At 44.3% G+C, this 17,469-nt stretch overlaps 1 protein-coding gene across 1 annotated transcript in view; it reads left to right on the top strand.

Annotated features, from left to right (window-relative positions):
• Nucleotides 1-586: 586 nt before the first annotated feature.
• The window catches only part of RBM19 (RNA binding motif protein 19), a gene marked incomplete at its 3' end in the record, with an annotated part of 38,847 nt that continues 21,964 nt past the window's right edge, over nucleotides 587-17,469 (top strand). The window contains exons 1-18 of the mRNA XM_081971841.1: nucleotides 587-736; nucleotides 1,833-2,015; nucleotides 2,914-3,045; nucleotides 3,231-3,272; nucleotides 4,268-4,442; nucleotides 5,458-5,747; nucleotides 6,612-6,692; nucleotides 7,505-7,583; nucleotides 8,870-8,941; nucleotides 9,587-9,787; nucleotides 10,765-10,895; nucleotides 11,697-11,818; nucleotides 12,982-13,078; nucleotides 14,528-14,638; nucleotides 14,868-15,068; nucleotides 15,299-15,413; nucleotides 16,180-16,313; nucleotides 17,035-17,095. Of these exons, the coding sequence (XP_081827967.1) occupies nucleotides 701-736; nucleotides 1,833-2,015; nucleotides 2,914-3,045; nucleotides 3,231-3,272; nucleotides 4,268-4,442; nucleotides 5,458-5,747; nucleotides 6,612-6,692; nucleotides 7,505-7,583; nucleotides 8,870-8,941; nucleotides 9,587-9,787; nucleotides 10,765-10,895; nucleotides 11,697-11,818; nucleotides 12,982-13,078; nucleotides 14,528-14,638; nucleotides 14,868-15,068; nucleotides 15,299-15,413; nucleotides 16,180-16,313; nucleotides 17,035-17,095 (2,263 nt within the window). The remainder of the gene's footprint in view (nucleotides 737-1,832; nucleotides 2,016-2,913; nucleotides 3,046-3,230; nucleotides 3,273-4,267; nucleotides 4,443-5,457; nucleotides 5,748-6,611; nucleotides 6,693-7,504; nucleotides 7,584-8,869; nucleotides 8,942-9,586; nucleotides 9,788-10,764; nucleotides 10,896-11,696; nucleotides 11,819-12,981; nucleotides 13,079-14,527; nucleotides 14,639-14,867; nucleotides 15,069-15,298; nucleotides 15,414-16,179; nucleotides 16,314-17,034; nucleotides 17,096-17,469) is intronic.

Genomic DNA, 17,469 nt, shown 5'->3' with positions numbered 1-17,469 from the left:
GGAATAGAATAGAATAAACGAGTTGGAAGGGACCTTGGAGGTCTTCTAGTCCAATCCCCTGTTTAGGCAGGAAGCCCTACAACATTCAGACAGATGGCTGTCCAACATCTTCTTAAAGACTTCCAGTGTTGGAGCATTCACAACTTCTGGAGGCAAGCAGTTCCACTGATTAATTGTCCTCACTGTCAGGAAATTTATCCTTACTGCTAAGTTGCTTCTCCCCTTGATGAATTTCCACCCATTGCTTCTTGTCCTGCCTTCAGGTGCTTTGGAGAATAGCTTGATTCTTTGCAGCCACTCTGATTTTTATCTTTGTAAAGTGCAAAAAACGGTTGAAATCCTATGCATCCAGGAGAGAGAGAGAGAAGAAAAAGAAGAAGAGAAGAGAAGAAAAAAGAAGAGGAGGAGGAGGAAGGAGGGAGAGAGAGAAAGGCCCCCTCAAACTTTTTTCAATCCCCGCATTAGGAACCGGAAGTGTGTATGCAAAGCTTCTTATCGCTCTTTCTCTCTTCCTCTTTGGAAAGAGAAGCACCCGGACGCCTTGAACAGCTACGCCGAGGCGTTGCGCCGAACGCGCAGGCGCAAAGGAGGGGGACTTGGAGTCACGTGATCTCTCGGCCCGGGCAAAATGGCGGCGCCCAGACGGCTGCGTGTTTAGCGAGCTAGGCTATTCCCTGAAGCGGCCGCCTCCGACGCCAGCATGTCGCGGCTGATTGTGAAGAACCTGCCCAACGGGGTGAGAAAGGCCGGGCGAGGGGGTTGCGGTGGGCGTAGAAGCCGTGGCTTCTTTGCTTCCTGTTACAGCTGGAGAGCCAGTTGTAGCTTGGATGGCTGCGGGCCCATGGAAGGAATGGCCAGCTGGGTGCGGGAGTTAAGGTATCAGGAGCTAGAAACCGGAATCCTGGGAGTTCTAGTCCTGCCTTAGCCGTGAAAGCCAGCGGGGTGACTTTGGGCCAATCACTAGGAGACCGGGAGTTTTAGTCCAGCCTGGACACGGTCCAATCTCTAGGATACTGGGAGTTCTAGTCCCATTGTAGGTGTGAAAGGTAGCTTCCTGTTACAGCTGGAGAGCCAGTTGTAGTTTGGACGGCTGCAGGTGCATGCACGGAATGGCCAGCTGGGTGCAGGAGTTAAGGTATCAGGGGCCAGAAACTGGGGGACGGGGAATTCTAGTCCAGCCTGGACATCAAAGCAGGCAGGGTGACTTTGGTTCAATCACTAGGAGACTGATAGTTCTAGTCCTGACTTAGGCGTGAAAGCAGGCTGGGTGACTTTGGGCCAATCGCTAGGAGACTGAGAGTTCTAGTCCTGTATTAGGTGTGAAAGCCAGCTGGGTGACTTTGATTCAGTCCCTCTCTCTCAGCCCTAGGAAGGCAATAATGTCAAACCACTGCAACTTTGCCAAGAAAAGTGCAAAGACTTGTCAATGCAGCCTCTAAGAATCAGACACGATTGAATGGGAAGAAAAACAAAAGGAAAATAATATAAAAACAATTGCGAGGCAGTTAAGTCTGATGGTTAAGGCGCCAGGCTAGAAAGTGGGAGACTATGAGTTCTAGTTCCACTCTGGGAGCGAAGCGAGCTGGGTGACTTAGGGCCAGTCCCTCTCTATCAGTCCTGGGATGGAGGCAACAACATTTCTGAAAAACCTTGTCAAGAAAACTGGAAGAGTATCAGGCACCATTGAACCAAACCAAAACAAAAACCAATTGACCTTGATAAGAAAAAATATTTCATCCAGGAGATGACAGAGGATGTGACCTTGTAAGGCGATTCACATCAGCCCTCTTAGCTCTGCTTGGATGACCTGATCACCACTGCTTCTCCTACAGATCAAGGAAGAACGTTTTCGCCACCTCTTTGCTGCCTTTGGGACGTTGACCGATTGCTGCTTGAAATTCACCAAGGATGGCAAATTCCGCAAATTTGGGTTCATTGGCTTTCAGTCGGAAGAAGACGCCAAAACAGCCCAGTCTCATTTCAACAAAAGCTTCATAGACACGTCCAGAGTCACGGTGAGCCAAATCTGTGCTTTTAAATTTGTTTACCCTCTGTGAAGCATAGGGGAAGGTGGCCTTTGAAATTGGCCAAGAAATTCTGGACATTTTCAGGCTGTTGGATGTTTTCTAGGCGTTTTAGGTGCAAAATAGGTTTGCTAACCTTTCCCAAGGTTCAGGCACAATGTTATTCCTTAGTTTCAGGGGTCAGCCACCTGCGGCTCTGGAGCCCCATGTGGCTCTTTCGTCCCTCTGGTGCGGCTCCCTGTCGCTCAAAATATGTGTCACAACTGCCAATGTACGACACCCGCCGGCATGTGATTTATTGAGCTTTTTGACTCCTGGTAGGCCAACCGTGGATAAATCCAAGAAAAGAAATGTTTCAGAAGAAAACAGAATGTTTAATTCAACTACATATGTTAGTTTTGTGGCTGCTTAATAAATAGTCAGGCACAGGAAGGATTTTGTGGATTTTGTGTTTTCTTTTCTGTGGGAAACTGGTCCAAATGGCTCTTTGAGTGTTTAAGATTGCCGATCCCTGTCTTAGTCTGTTGTTCAGAAAGTAGAGTGATTGTGTTAGTCTCTCTCCTTGATCTAAGGCAGATGAAGACACCACCTAAAGTCTTGATCTTCTGTATAAATTTACTTTCATGAAACAAGAATGAGGTTTGGGTGGGCTTACTGTTTTTCCTTGAAAACGTTTCGCTTCTCAGCCAAGAAGCTTCTTCAGTTCTAACTCTTCTTCAGTTAAAAATGAAGAAGCTTCTTGGATGGGAAGCGAAATATTTTCAGGGGAGAAAACACTCCCAAGGAAGTCCAACAGTCTTTTGAACAGTAACTTTCCACAATCCTGACCTGGATGACTGAGAACCTCTATAAGACAGTGAGCTTATAAATATATCTTTTTTTATCCCAGGTTGAAGTATGTAAGTCTTTTGGGGATCCATCAAAGCCTAAAGCTTGGAGCAAACATTCAAATAAGCCCCAACTTTTAAAGGAAACCTCTAAAAAGCCCACAAAGAATTCAGACCACGGAGAAAAAAAACAAGTAAGAAAAAGATTTTTTTCCTCCCCTGCAAGCTTTCTCACCTGTCAAATTGCCTTTAGATAAAGACTCTCAACTATTCTACTTTCTTGTCTTTACCTCAACCAACTGACTTTTAAATTTATTTTAACTTTTCCTCTGGCACGGGGTATGCGATGTTTTAACGCTTTTTCCCTTTTGCTTCCTAGGATGGAACAAAGAAGAAAAACGAAGCAGGACAATTGAAAGAGGTAAATCTGAATCATTTGCAAGGAGGATAGAGATGTCCAGGAGAAACAAAAGAGGGGGGTTTGTCAGCATTTAAATTAAGGAGTTTGGTTTTTCTTTTTTTTAACACACGGGCATTTTTGCTTGGGGAGTTACTGAATTTGTAACATCACTTTCCATTGCTTTTTAAGATTGCTAGTGTATCATTCTTGTACTTGAATGGGTTATGGCTGGTTTTTTAATACGCTACTTTTTTATTTTGCTTTTACTTCTGGTTTTGCTACTTATGTTCTTCTGTTTGTTTACTTTATTGCTTAACTTTCCATGTCCCGATATTCCTTGCATTGTAAAAAAAAAAAAAAAAATTGGTAGAGGGAAAAAATGCTTGTTTATTTTATTTTTATACTGCTAAGTCAACAAGATTATCAACTAGGTTTAGGTTTAGGTTTATTTGGATTTATATGCCGCCCTTCTCCAAAAGGACTCAGGGCGGCGTACAACATTAAAAACACACATCACAAAAGTTAAAAAAAAAGATTAAACCCATTTCCAAAAAGACCAAACCGATTTTTTTTAAAAAAGAAACAATACATTTAAAATAAATTAAAATTAACATTAACAGGCCAGGCCGGCTTGCTGGAAAAGCCAACTTTTTAGGGCGCGTCGAAAGGACCGGAGGTCAGGGATTAACTAATTAGTAACTGAACATTGACCACATTAATTTAACATTCTGCAAGATTTGTGTCAGTGATGGAGATTTGTCTGAAACCCCAAGACATCCTTCAATTTTTAGAACATAGAATAATAGTTGGAAGGGACTTCGGAGGTCTTCTAATCCAGCCCCCTGCAAGAGGAGACCCAGTATCATTTTTTCCCCCCTCATGTCCTTAAAATAACTCCATCCTGAAATAGGAGACATTGTCCTTCAAACTTCACCCTTGGTGAAGGAGTTGCCCCAAATATTGCATGACTTCTTTTAACTACGATCCTTTCTAACCACGATCCTATCTTTGCCCAGCTGGAAAGAGAAACGGCGTTTCAAGACTTCTTGGCTGTCCATCAGAAACGGTCCCAGGTTGCAACTTGGTCCAATGACACAAAAGCCGAGGAACGTGCTAAGGTGCTTGAAGATTATCTGAATTTTGATTCCGATGACGACTCGAGCGAGGATATGGATGCGGAGGTTGCTCAAAGTAATGGAGCCATTCTGTTTTCCTGATGTTTTTTTTTTAAATTAATAACTAGCTGATAACCCAGCGCTGCCCAGGGATTTATTTATCCCAACCCTCCTTCCATGAACAATTCCTAATGTTGGATTTTCCCCCTTACCAGAGGGAGCCCCCTTGTGGAGTGCTGTGAAGCCGTTACCATGGCAATTCCACAGCGCTGTACAGTAGAAGCCATTTTAAGGCAGTACGGTAGAAGCCGTTTTATCTTAACAGAACACACACCCCGAGGGGTGTTAGGGGTATCTTATCACCACAGTATTTGTTTCCAGAGGGTAAGTCATCTGTGTACCAAGTTTGGTTGAGATTGCTCGAGGCGTTCCAGAGTTATGCTTCTGCTTATATTATTGTATACTGTCAGAAATTAGTTGTTTTCGAGCCTAGAAAATTGTAACCTTAATACTGGATGGCACTATTACAAATGTTATCTCAGTGCTGTGTCTTTAGCTTCTATTCTTGGCTTCAAAAACTAGGCACATTCTTGGAAGCTAGTAGAAGAAATTGTTACACCGGAATATCAGGCCGCATAGATAAAGGAACCAAACTAGGCAGTTTTCCTGGCTCATAAATCCTTAAAGCATTCTGCCGAAAAACAACTTGGCAAAGGAGGGGGGCTGCCACCCCCTACACAAGGCTATAGGAATACTCCTATACAAATAAGGTAGGCAGACACAGGAGCTTGAACAAAAGAACGCTTTAAAAATCACGTTGGTAACCAATCTTTGTCTCGGATTGGATAAACTTTCTTTCTATCTGCCTAAAATATATATAATACTCTGAGCCTCTCTTGCAGGGTGTGGCTATTCCTTACATGCATTTGTCTGTATGTTTTGGATATGGTTTTGTCACCCAGCTTTTGCGATGGCCATAAATAAGAGCTGATACTTTTTGCAAGCTGGAATCTTACAGCTGGATCCGCGTCAGTTTGCTATGTCTTCCGAAGAGTTGATAGCCGATGCTCTGTTCTGTTCTCCATCCCTAGCGAAGCAGGAAAGCTCTCCGAGCAAGGCAGCAACCCAGCGACAGCTCTCCGACATGGATTATTTGCGATCCAAAGTGGTGAAGGGCGATGAATCCTCACCTTCGTCGGCGGAGGAGAGCGAGGCCGAGGAGACGGACAGCGAGGCGTCTGATGGAGGAGGAGAAGAAGAGGTGGAAGAGAAGACCAGCCTCAAGCCAAGTGCTGCTTCTAACACCAAGACCAAGCTGACCGGAAAGGTCAGTGTCCAGAATCTCACTGAGGACACCAAGGGTACCAAAATGACATCACAGGTACGTCCCGATGGATCAAACAGTTTTGAGGCTCTGTGATCCAGTTCTTCATTTCTCCCGAACTTTAGATCTGGGATGGCAAACCTCTGCGGGCATGCTCTCTGTGGGCACGTCAGCCGTTGCCCCAGCCCAGTTCCACCTCACATGTGCCCACGTCGTCCGCCAGCCAGCTGGTCTTTTGGATTTCTGCCACGCATGCACAGGGGACAGGGTGTTTGGGGCCTGGACCAACTTGGAAGCCAAAAGGGGGCGCAGGGATGCTGCGTGATGTCAGCTCCAGCGAGCTCACAGGCCTGGCGCTGCCATTCGGCCGGGGGAAACCATAGGAGCTGCCAGGAATTGGGCTTACTAGCTGGGGATCTTCCTCCTCCACAAGCAATCCAGCTGAGAACTCTCCATGACTCTCCATGACTGATCACCGAGTGGTTTCCACTGAAAACACTCCATAACTGATAACTGACTGAGAACAATCCATGACTCTTGAACCCCTCCGCGTGTCGTGTTTTCACCCTCCCCAGCCCCCAGAAGCACTCTGCAGTGTTCCATGCGTCCCATTTTTGGGCTCCCAAGCCTTCCGCGCATCACATTTTTGCTCTCCCAGGCCCCCAGAAGCTAAAACGGCCCGGGAGGAGCACTGCAGAGTACGGCTGGGGGGCTGGGAGGGCAAAAAATGCGACACACGGAGGCCAAAAAACCTCTTTTTTTTCTTGTTTTCCTCCTGTAAATTTCGTTGCGTCGTATAGTCTGAAAAATACGGTATATATTCAGTTGTTCGGTTCAGCAGAAGGCAGTTTCTAATGCTACAGTGGTTGAAATGCTCCGGTTAGAAATAAAACACAGATGTTTTTGTGTTTCTTTACTTAGGAAAACAGATCAGTCGCAACCGGGGAGCCCACTACAGCATTTACAGTCAAAATGCGGGGTGCCCCGTTCAATGTCACAGAGGTAAGCTACCCTAACCCTTTATTGTCATTGTACATGTGTATACACAGTTTACACATACAACAAAATTCACATAGTACCCAGAGGCCAGGCCCAACACACATAACAATCCCCAAGCACCACACCCACCCACCAAAAAATGCCCCACCCCTAAACCACCCAAGCATCCACACAACAGACCAAGTAACACTGTCCAACAGCTCACTGATGGTGGCCCTTTAGTTCATTGTTGAGTGCAATTATAGCTCTGGGATTAAAACTATTCAGAAGACGTGTGGTCCGAGTTTTAATTGTTCTAAATCTTCTGCCAGAAGGCAACAGTCTAAAAAGATTGTAAGGAGGATGGGAAGAGTCTCTGAGAATGTTATGCAACTTCCTCGAACAGCGAGATGCGAAGATGTCGTAGCTGGAGCCTGGTGATTTTCTGGGCAGTTTTAATGATTCTTAGTTTTTCCTTGAAGATGTTTCGCTTCTCATCCAAGCAGTTTCTTCAAGGGTAGAGGTGGGAGGAATATTTAGATTGGACATCCAAGAAGTAGATATAGAAGGAGACTCAAGAAAGGAATGGGGGAGACAGGTTAAAAAAAAAAAAGCATATTAGCAACTGAGGTGTTGAAGCGGGCAAGAGACAATGGGTAGTTGAGCTCTTTCTTCCCCCCTTTCCTCGTTGTTTTGTCTTGTTTTTCCTTTTCCTCCTCTTTCTTTTAAAGCATAGCAGTTTAAGCATAAAGCAGGCATGTGGGGATGAACAGGGATGTGGGTTGGCTCTAGGATTAACTGCCTTTTTCATGATTGTCTACCTTTTATGGATGCAGCAAAACGTGAAGGAGTTTTTTGTGCCACTTCGGCCCCTGGCCATCCGGATTGCAAGGAACGCGCATGGGAACAAGACAGGTAATATTGGGTATTTGTCGTTTGTGCTCTTAGATAGACCGTGGCTTATCTTTGGTTTGTTAAGAGTGCTTTGCACAAGTCCTAGGTAGTATATCTATCCCCTGGCATTGTTTATGCTGCTTGCTCATTAATGTCTGGCAAAAGCCAAAAAGAGGATATTTTGGTTGAAGACCAGAACTGAGAAATCTATGATAAGTAGAATTCTTTAAAGGGAAAGGGCTAAACGAGACCTTTGCAATGCATGTGGCAATGCATCTTTGCTTAAGATCATTTGGAGCAGTGTTTTTCAAACTGGGCAACTTTAAGTTAGGTGGACTTCAAATCCCAGAATTCCCCAGCCCATTGTACTTATTCTGAGATTCTGAACAAAATTGCAGCTTTATTATTTAGCATGATTGCACATTTATTATTAGTTTCCTACAGCTCCCTATACAATCCCATCTTGAAGTAGGTTACAGTTTTGTTTCTTCCTTCCTTCCTTCTTCCTTCCCTCTCTCCCTCCCACCCTCAATCCCTCCCTCAATCCCTCTTCCTTCCTCCCTCCCTCCAATCTTCTTTCCTTCCTTCCCTCCCTCCCTCAATCCCTCTTCCTCCCTCCCTCCCTCCCTCAATCTTCTTTCCTTCCTCCTTCCCTCCCTCAATCTTCTTTCCTTCCTCCTTCCCTCCCTCCTTCCCTCTCTCCCTCAATCCCTCCCTCCTTTCCTCCCTCAATCTTCTTTCCTTCCTTCCCTCCCTCCCTCAATCCCTCTTCCTCCCTCCCTCCCTCCCTCCCTCAATCTTCTTTCCTTCCTCCTTCCCTCCCTCAATCTTCTTTCCTTCCTCCTTCCCTCCCTCCTTCTCTCTCTCCCTCAATCCCTCCCTCCTTTCCTCCCTCCCTCCCTCAATCTTCTTTCCTTCCTTCCCTCCCTCCCTCAATCCCTCCCTCTCCCTCCCTCAATCTTCTTTCCTTCCTTTCTTCCTTCCTTTCTTCCTGTTAAATTTGCTTGTCTATATTTATTACTCTAATGTGTAGTAGGTGTGTCTGTGTATGTTAAGGGCTCCGTTTCATAATCAATTCAAGACCAAAACTTTTATCATAAATGATGCAGTCTGCCACAGGTGTGCGTATGTATGTGTACGTACGTTCAACTTCGGATGAAAAAGTAAAGCCATTTTATGTTTGTCATAATGCTGTCCTCCTAAACTGTCATTCAAACGGATAGAGTGCTGTTTCCTCCTTGTCTCTCTTCCCATCACTCTTAAGTTCTCTCAATAATTAGAATATCAATCATTTTCAAATTCCACAGGGTACGTATTTGTCGATTTTAACACTGAGGAAGAACAACAGAAAGCCCTAAAGAGGGATCGAGAATACATGGGTAAGTCTCCTGCTTTTTTTTTCCCCCTAGGGAAAAATTATTTGGGCTAAGTGGCTTTTCTTCACATACAAAGAGGGCGGGGGTGCTGCTGTTTTAATAGAATACAAATAGAATAGAAATGGAAATAGAATAGAAAGGAATAGAATTGAAATAGAATAGAATAGAAATAAAATATAAAGGAATAGAAATAGAAATAGAATAGAAATAGATTAGAAAGGAATAGAATAGGAATTGAAATAGAATAGGAATAGAATAGGAATAGAATAGAAATAGAATAGAAATTGAAATAGAAATTGAAATAGAATAGAAAGGAACAGAATAGAAATAGAAATAGATTAGAAAGGAGTAGAATAGGAATTGGAATAGAATAGAAATGGAATAGAAATAGAATAGAATAGGAATAGAAATAGAATAGAAATAGAATAGAAATAGAATAGAAATAGAATAGAAATAGAATAGAAATAGAATAGAAATAGAATAGAAATAGAATAGAAATAGAATAGAAATAGAATAGAAATAGAATAGAAATAGAATAGAAATAGAATAGAAATAGAATAGAAATAGAAATAATAGAAATAGAATCAGAATAGAGCAGAGTAGGCTGTAAGTCGAGAACCTACCTGCATTCTGCTTTTCGCCCGGCAGGTGGTCGCTACATTGAGCTGTTTCCAGAAGAGAGGGGCACTAAGGGGCAGCCCTCCGCGAAGGGGTCCAGCCAGGTCTGGCAGAGGACCAAAAAAGACGATGAGGAAGAAGAAGATATTTCGGAATCTGGAAGGCTCTTCGTGAGGAACCTTCCTTACACCTGCACGGAAGAGGAATTAGAGGCCATCTTTTCCAAACATGGTAAATTGTCCTGCTATTTTGTGCTGCTTGAAGCCTCTTTTCCAAAGCGTTGTTCCCTGAAAACAGGAAAGATCCTCTTAAGATTTCAACGTTGCTTAGCAACGTTGGAGTGTGTTGGTCATTGGTTGAGGATTTTAATACTAAACCAAGTGACATCAGTGCTAATAAAGAGTGGGGTCAGTTCTAATATATAAAATGAGAGCAAACTCCACTCCCTTCAAACACTGATGACGTTACTGAGTTGGGTAATGAAACGTCTGCAAGAAAATAACCAAGTTCAGAGATCAAGAACCTCATAGCCTTCTTCCTCCTCCTCCTTTCCACAAACCCTATTCCCTTCTAGAATTAGTGATGTTATGTAGTTGGGTAATGAAATGTCTGCCGGAAAATAAGCAAGCTTAGAGAGCACCAAGGACCTCATAGTTTTCCTCCTCCTCCTCCTCCTTCATCATCATTCCACAAGCCTTATTCCCTTCTAGAATTAGTGATGTTACGTAGTTGAGTCATGAAATGTCTGCAGGAAAATAACCAAGCTTAGAGAGCACCAAACACCACACAGTCTTCTTCCTCCTCTTCCTCCTCCAACTCCTCCTCACAACCTCATTCTAGTATCAGTGATATCACCTAATTGGCTAATGAAACAATACCACGAAAACAATCAACTGTTCTATCGAAACTATTATATTCTAATGTGGCCTTCCTCCTAAGTAGCAATAGCACTTAGACTTATAGTCTGCTTCACAGTGCTTTACAGCCTTCCCTAAGCGGTTTACAGAGTCAGCCTCTTGCCCCCAACTATCTGGGTCCTCGTTTTACCCACCTCGGAAGGACGGAAGGCTGAGTCAACCTTGAGCCTGGTGGGATTTGAACTGTCCAGTTGCAGGCAGCCGGCAGGCAGCAGAAGTCGCCTGCAGTACTGCACCCTAACCACTGTGCCACTGTAGCTTCTCCCACATGGATCCGTTATTATTCCACAGGGCCTCTCTCCGAGATCCACTTCCCTATTGACAGCCTGACCAAGAGGCCCAAAGGCTTTGCGTTTGTCACCTACATGTTTCCTGAGCATGCCGTGAAGGCCTTTGCAGAAGTGGACGGGCAGGTTTTCCAGGTACAAACGGATTGGTGGATGTCTCTATGCGGCCCTGGGAGTCAGACAAAGGATGCTCTGGGCAGTTAAAGATTCTTTCCTGGGTTTCCCATATATGGAAAACTTATTTTGGGGCTCCATTGAAGGACCGGTGTAAATTATAATAGCATTTTTTTCTTAATGGGATGAGGACCAGATTCAACTTACAAGTAGTCCTTTGCAATACAAGTAGTTTTTTGTGGGTGAAAGAGGGTGAAGATAGTACCTCCATCATAGTTCCCAGAGGATGTGTCTTATGGTGCAAGTAGTCTTCTTTGATTTGGCAATATTCAGTCTATAGACAAGGAACAATAAGGAAAACTGCATAGAAGTTGGCAAGATTCAGTCTATAGACAAGGAGCAATAAGGAAAACTGCTTAGAAGTTCGCAAAATTCAGTCTAGGCAAGGAGCAATAAGGAAAACTGCTTAGAAGTTGGCAAGATTCAGTCTATAGACAAGGAGCAATAAGGAAAACTGCTTAGAAGTTGGCAAAATTCAGTCTATAGAAAGGAATAATAAGGAAAACTGCATAGAAGTTGGCAAAATTCAGTCTATAGAAAGGAATAATAAGGAAAACTGCATAGAAGTTGGCAAGATTCAGTCTATAGGCAAAGAGCAATAAGGAAAACTGCTTAGAAGAACCTCAGCGTGTTTTTTTCTTAGGTTTTGGAGCCTGTCAGTTGCAGAGATTTTCCAAGACTTAAGGATCCAGGATAACTTTAGGCCTTTCTACTTGTTCTGTTTCCAGGATCGATATTTCAAATTTTCATTTTGTCTCTTAGGGCCGAATGCTTCACGTGTTGCCTTCAACCATCAAGAAGGAAGAAGCAGAGAGCTCAGAGTCTGCAGGGTCGTCTTCGTACAAGAAGCAAAAGGCCTCGAAAGATAAAGCAAACAGCTTGAGGTTTGTGCCTGCATAAATTATCTTCCTCTCTTTTTGTTTGTTTATATCTTTCATCTAATAGAAATAAAAGAAATAAAAAGTGAAAAAAAAAGAGTAAGAAATGAAAACTAAAGAGTTAAATGACTTCTGATCTTCCTTTTTAACAGATAATTACAATCTTTTTTTAGATTTTATTTATTGAACATGCTTCGTCATTTATAACACATTTTCAATCTTTATAGCGCTCCAGTATCAGTATCACTCATAATTACATAACAGCTATTTCATTATTCTTCCTTTCCAATTATATACATCACTGTTCTATAAGTTGTATCAATATCATAAGTATATATATTGCCAGTTAACTTTAATATGCCTCTTAAATTACCTTTGTGTTTAGTCTTTCCAATAATATACATCACTATTCTATAGGTTGCTTCAATATCCATATGTGTGTGTGTGTGTGTTGTATTTGTGCTGATAAATAAATAAAGGGAGACTAGTATAGATCTATTTCAAGCTATTTAGCTCTCATCAGCTAGCCATACCCATACTGGGATTTGAACCTGGGCATACCAGGGGTTGTAACACAAATACATATATATATATATATAGACAAAAGATGACCTTGGGCTTCTAGAAAAGAATGACAACAACACATTCCACAAGTCTACTCCTTTCTATTCCCCCTCCCAGTTTCTACACTAATGAAACAGCATAATGGAAATAATAGAGTGTGGCAGGCCAAAGATCCTAAAAAGGAATATAACTGCAGGCCTGACATACATCTATTCTCTAATAATTACAATCTTATCGTCCCTCCTCTCCTTAAACTTTTTGCAAATCTCCTGGCCTCCTCATTTAATAAATTATCTTCAGATCCATAAATCATCCCTTCTTTTTTTGATGATTCATTCAGCAAAAAGTCCACATAAAGGTTTCCATTCTTCCCAGATTTGTTGATCGGTCTCTGTCCAAACCAACAAGAACAAGTCTGGAAACCTCACATGGGCTTTTTTGCTCAACGAAGACAAACATTGCTTTGTTGGTTCTAGGGCCAAACCGAACGCTTCAGCCGTTTCTGCAAATTGTGACATGTTCGCAACCCGTTCCTCCCACTTTGGGAATATTATTCTTCCAGTCCTCCCAAACAGCGGAACTCACAATGTTTCTCCTCTCCCCAGCTCCCACAACTGGAACACCCTCTTCATGGGAACGAATGCCGTGGCCGACGCTGTTGCTCACAAATACAACGCTACCAAGAGTCAAGTGCTGGATCATGTGAGTTTATCATGGTTTGTTTGTTGGAACTGTAGGTTTTGCCCATCGGGTAGAATCTTCGGCCAAAAATTCAGACTGAATGGTGTGGGTGTTTTTTTTGTTTGTTTTTTTGTTCCCCTTAATTCAGTACTTTTCAAGCTTGGCAACTTTAGGATGTCATTACCTGGGAAATGTCAGGTAGCTTAACAATTTAGCAATTGTTTGAAGTTACACATAGCCCCCGAGTTAGGACCACAAGGGAGGGCAAAATTTAGGCTGCTAAGTGGAAACATTTGCGAAGTGAGTTCACCCCGTTTTAGAACTTCTTTTGTCAGCATTGTTAAGTGGATCATTGCATCTGTTGGATTAGTCCCAGTGAATCTGCATTCCCCATTGGACTTTGCTTGTCAGAAGGTCGCAAAAGCGAATCACGTGACCCCGGGACACTACGACCGTCATAAATAGGAGTTAGTTGTCAAGCAGACTCAAGAGCACCAAGGACTTCTCATTTCAACCCTGAGCTACAAATATTCCTTTTTATAGGATTGTTGGTTGGAATGATGTATAATAGCTTTCTTCCCCTCATCCCTCCACCTCATCTAACAGGTCACTAGTTGTGCACACAACTTTTAGGGATCTTGAGAATTTTTTAACAGAGTTGGAAGGGAACTTGGAGGTCATCTAGTCCACACACACACCCGCCCAAGCAGGAGACTCTACACCATTTCTGACAGGTGTCAGTCCAGTCTCTTCTTGAAAGCTTCCAGTGATGAAGCTCCCACAACTTCCAAAGGCAACTTCTGTTCCATAGGTTGATTGTTCTCACTGTCAGGAAATTCCTCCTTATTTCTAGGTTGAATCTCTCCTTGGTCAGTTTCCATCCATTATTCCTTGTCTGGACTTCGGGTGCTTTGGAAAATAGCTTGACCCCCTTTCTCTCTGTGGCAGCCCCTCAAATATTGGAAGACTGCTATCCTGTCTCCCCTGGTCCTTCTCTTCACTAGACTAGCCAGGCCCGGTTCCTGCAACCGTTCAAGGTTACAGGGCCCGGCTCCCCAGTAGAGACATCATGGCACCATCGAGGTCTTCTAGATGCCAGCCTTTGGCATTCTTCCATCCCTCTTGTGTATCCAGCTGGGGCTGATGGAGCCTCGCAAATCAACTCTCTTCCCATAAGAGGGATATTCTAATCTACAGGAACCGGGGACCAATTGGTGGCGGATTCTGGCTGGAGGGGATGTCCCAGATTTATACTTCGGAGGTCTCCTGCCCTTTTTTGATCAAGGGTGCAGTAGAGATTCTCTGTGACGGGGACCAAAACTGGATGTAAACTGAACCCCAGAGACATGCTATTCAAAGGGCAGAAGTTATACTTTGCCTGGGAGGAAGGGAGAGAAGAGAGGGAAACATCTTTTTGATAGTGTGGTGACCAAAACTGGATGCCTCTTAACTTCCTTTTTCTCTCGGCAGGAAGGCAAGGGCAGCGTGGCGGTGAGGGTGGCACTTGGGGAAACAGAACTTGTTCAAAACGTACGCCAGTTCCTGCTGGACAACGGAGTCAGTCTGGATTCCTTCAGCCAGGTAAGGGAATGGCGGCCGTTTGAACCCTCATTCCATCTCACTAAATGTGTGACGTCGCAAGTAGCGGTTGAAGCCGTCAGAAAAGAAAATTTGAGCAATCAGCATACTTGCTTCCCTTGGGCTGTAAAATACTTTGCTTTTTGTAGCCTTTCGGGGCGATCGTAGGGATCGGCTCTCAAATTAACTGTCACCTTTGCAACGCAGCCTCTCTCTCTTTCCTTTCTTCCAGGCGGCTGGAGAACGGAGCAAGACGGTGATTTTGGTGAAGAACCTGCCTGCCGGCACGAAGGCAGAACAGCTGGAGGAGGTCTTCGGGCCTTTCGGGAGCCTCGGGCGGGTCCTGCTGCCCGAAGGAGGAGTGACAGCCATCATGGAGTTCCTGGAACCCACCGAAGCCAAGAAAGCATTCACCAAGTTGGCCTACTCCAAGGTAAGCCTCAAGTTCTGTTGCCTGGGTCTCAGCTATTCCGGTGGGCGCATGGATAGCTTACCCCAGACATGATAGCAATCCCTTCCTTCTTCCCTCCCCCTTTTCTTTTTCTTCCTTCCTTCCCTCCTTGTTTTTTTTTTTTAAAATCCTTGCACTGATTTATACCGAATATTTTTTTCGCCCTTCCTCGTTTTAACTTCTTTGCACCGTTTTCCTTCTTCCTTGCTCAGTTCCAACATATCCCTCTCTACCTCGAATGGGCACCCATGGGGGTCTTTTCTGGTCCTGGGAGAAAAATGTCAGAGGTTGAAGAGCAAAAGGAAGGCGAGGAACAAACCCAGGAAGGTATGTTTTTTTTGGGGGGGGCTGGGGCAGTTGAGTAGAATTGCTTCCACGTTATCATGCGTTTGGGTCAGGTAAGAGGGAGAAAAACCCATGGCTGCATAACGGACGGAGAAAGGAACCCTCCTTAGTATCTCAGACGGTAACAGCAACAGCACTTAAGACTTCTGTACAATTTCACAATGCTTTACAGCCCCTCTCTAAGCGGTTTACAGAGTCAGCCTCTTGCCCCCCAACAATCTGGGTCCTTGTTTTACCCACCTCGGAAGGATGGAAGGCTGAGTCAACCTTGAGCCGGTCAGGATCGAACTGCTTACAGTTGGAAGAGTTAGCCTTTGATACTCCTTTCCAAGTACTGCACAGGAAGAAAGGGAAGGAAGGAGGGAGGGAGGGCGGGTAGGAAGGAAGGAGTGCTGGTTGTTTCCGACTCTAGGGGGCAGTGCTCATCTCCGTTTCTAAGCCAAAGAGCCAGCGCTGTCTGAAGACGTCTCCGTGGTCATGTGGCCGGCATGAGTCAACGTCGAAGGCGCACGGAACGCTGTTCCCTTCCCACCAAGGGTGGTTCCTATTTTTCTACTTGTATTTTTCACATGCTTTCAAACTGCTAGGTTGGCAGAAGCCGGGACAAGTCACGGGAGCTCCCTCTGTTATGCAGCAGTAGTGATTCGAACCGCCAACCTTTCTGATCGACAAGCTTGTCGTCATAGCCACTGAGCCACCAATGATCATCACCTTCCCTTAGATGCACTCATCCTTCCTTCTCTTGCAGGGATTTCTGAAAAGCAAATGGAGGAGGAGGAAGAGGAGGAGGAGGAAGAGGAGGAGGAGGAAGAAACTCTTCCAGGCTGTACCATTTTCATAAAAAACCTCAACTTCAGCACTACAGAAGACACGCTAAAAGAGGTGATTTTCAGGGATTTCATGGCTATGTAATGGCCTGCGAGAAAGAGGGACAGAGTGGGGGACAGAGTGAAGAGACAATGGTCAGATAAGAGAGGGCATAGCCCACAGCTGGAGAATGGTTGGGGCAACCAGATGAAGACTAGAAGAAACCCTCTTGTGGTAAAGGTGGCAGGGGGACAATTGTACTGTTGGACTTGCAAGAGTCTGTCAGTGTAGCTTGACAATGAAGTGGAATTAGTTCATCTGATTTTGATTCCTATCTGGTTTAAGAAGTGGGGCAGATAAAGTCACTCCTGATTTTCTATTTCCTTTTCCTTCCTTCCTTCCTTTCCTCCCTCTTTTCTTAGCTTTTGCCTTTTTCTCTCTTTTCCTTCCTTCCTTTCCTTACGTTTTCTCTGTCTTTTCCTTCCTTCCCTCCCTCTTTTCTTACCTTTTTTCCTTCCTTCCCTTCCTCTTCCTCCTTCCTTCCTTTCCTCCCTCTTTTCTTACCTTTTGTCTTTTTCTCTCTTTTCCTTCCTTCCCTCTTTCCACATTATGAAACCTGCTTTGTACTTCATGGCCGTCCATACTCTGTCTTGCTTGCTAGTGTATAATTTTGATGTCACATAGCATCTTTCTTCCCACTTTCTCTCCCTTTGTCCTTCCCGTCTGGGAGAAAAGCAGAGGGGCACTATACAGGAGAATAAAACTTAAAAGTATGCTCCTCTTTCTTCTTTTCCAGGTTTTTTCAAAAGTTGGCGCTGTGCGGAGTTGCACCATCACCAAGAAGAAAGATAAAACCGGTATGTGTTTTCCTGAGTATTTTTCCTTGCAGTTCTTTTGTACCGTGGGCGTGTTTGACTTTATTTCTTGTAACCCACAGCTGGTTGGTCCTTGACTTACAACCATTTATTTGGTGACTGTTGTGGCCCGTGGGTGGCCAGCGGAGTTGGCAGCAGAGTTGGACAGTGAGGAGGGTTGGGGAGGAACATGGGCCAGTCCTGGGAGTTGAGAAAAGCTCAGACGTGGGCTCTGCGTCGGAGGCAGAGAGGGAGCTAGACAGCAGTGAGGCAGAGGAACAGCTGGAGCCTGTTCCCAGTGTGCGCCTGCGCAGAGCTGCCAGAAGATAAGAACAACTAAGAAAGCAGGGTCGACTTGGGAGTAAAGCCACACCTTG

Source organism: Natrix helvetica, assembly GCF_964273705.1.
Source record: "Natrix helvetica genome assembly, contig: HAP1_SCAFFOLD_224, whole genome shotgun sequence".
In the NCBI taxonomy this organism is placed as follows: Eukaryota; Metazoa; Chordata; class Lepidosauria; order Squamata; family Natricidae; genus Natrix; species Natrix helvetica.
This window is presented reverse-complemented; position numbering and strand designations above follow the sequence as displayed.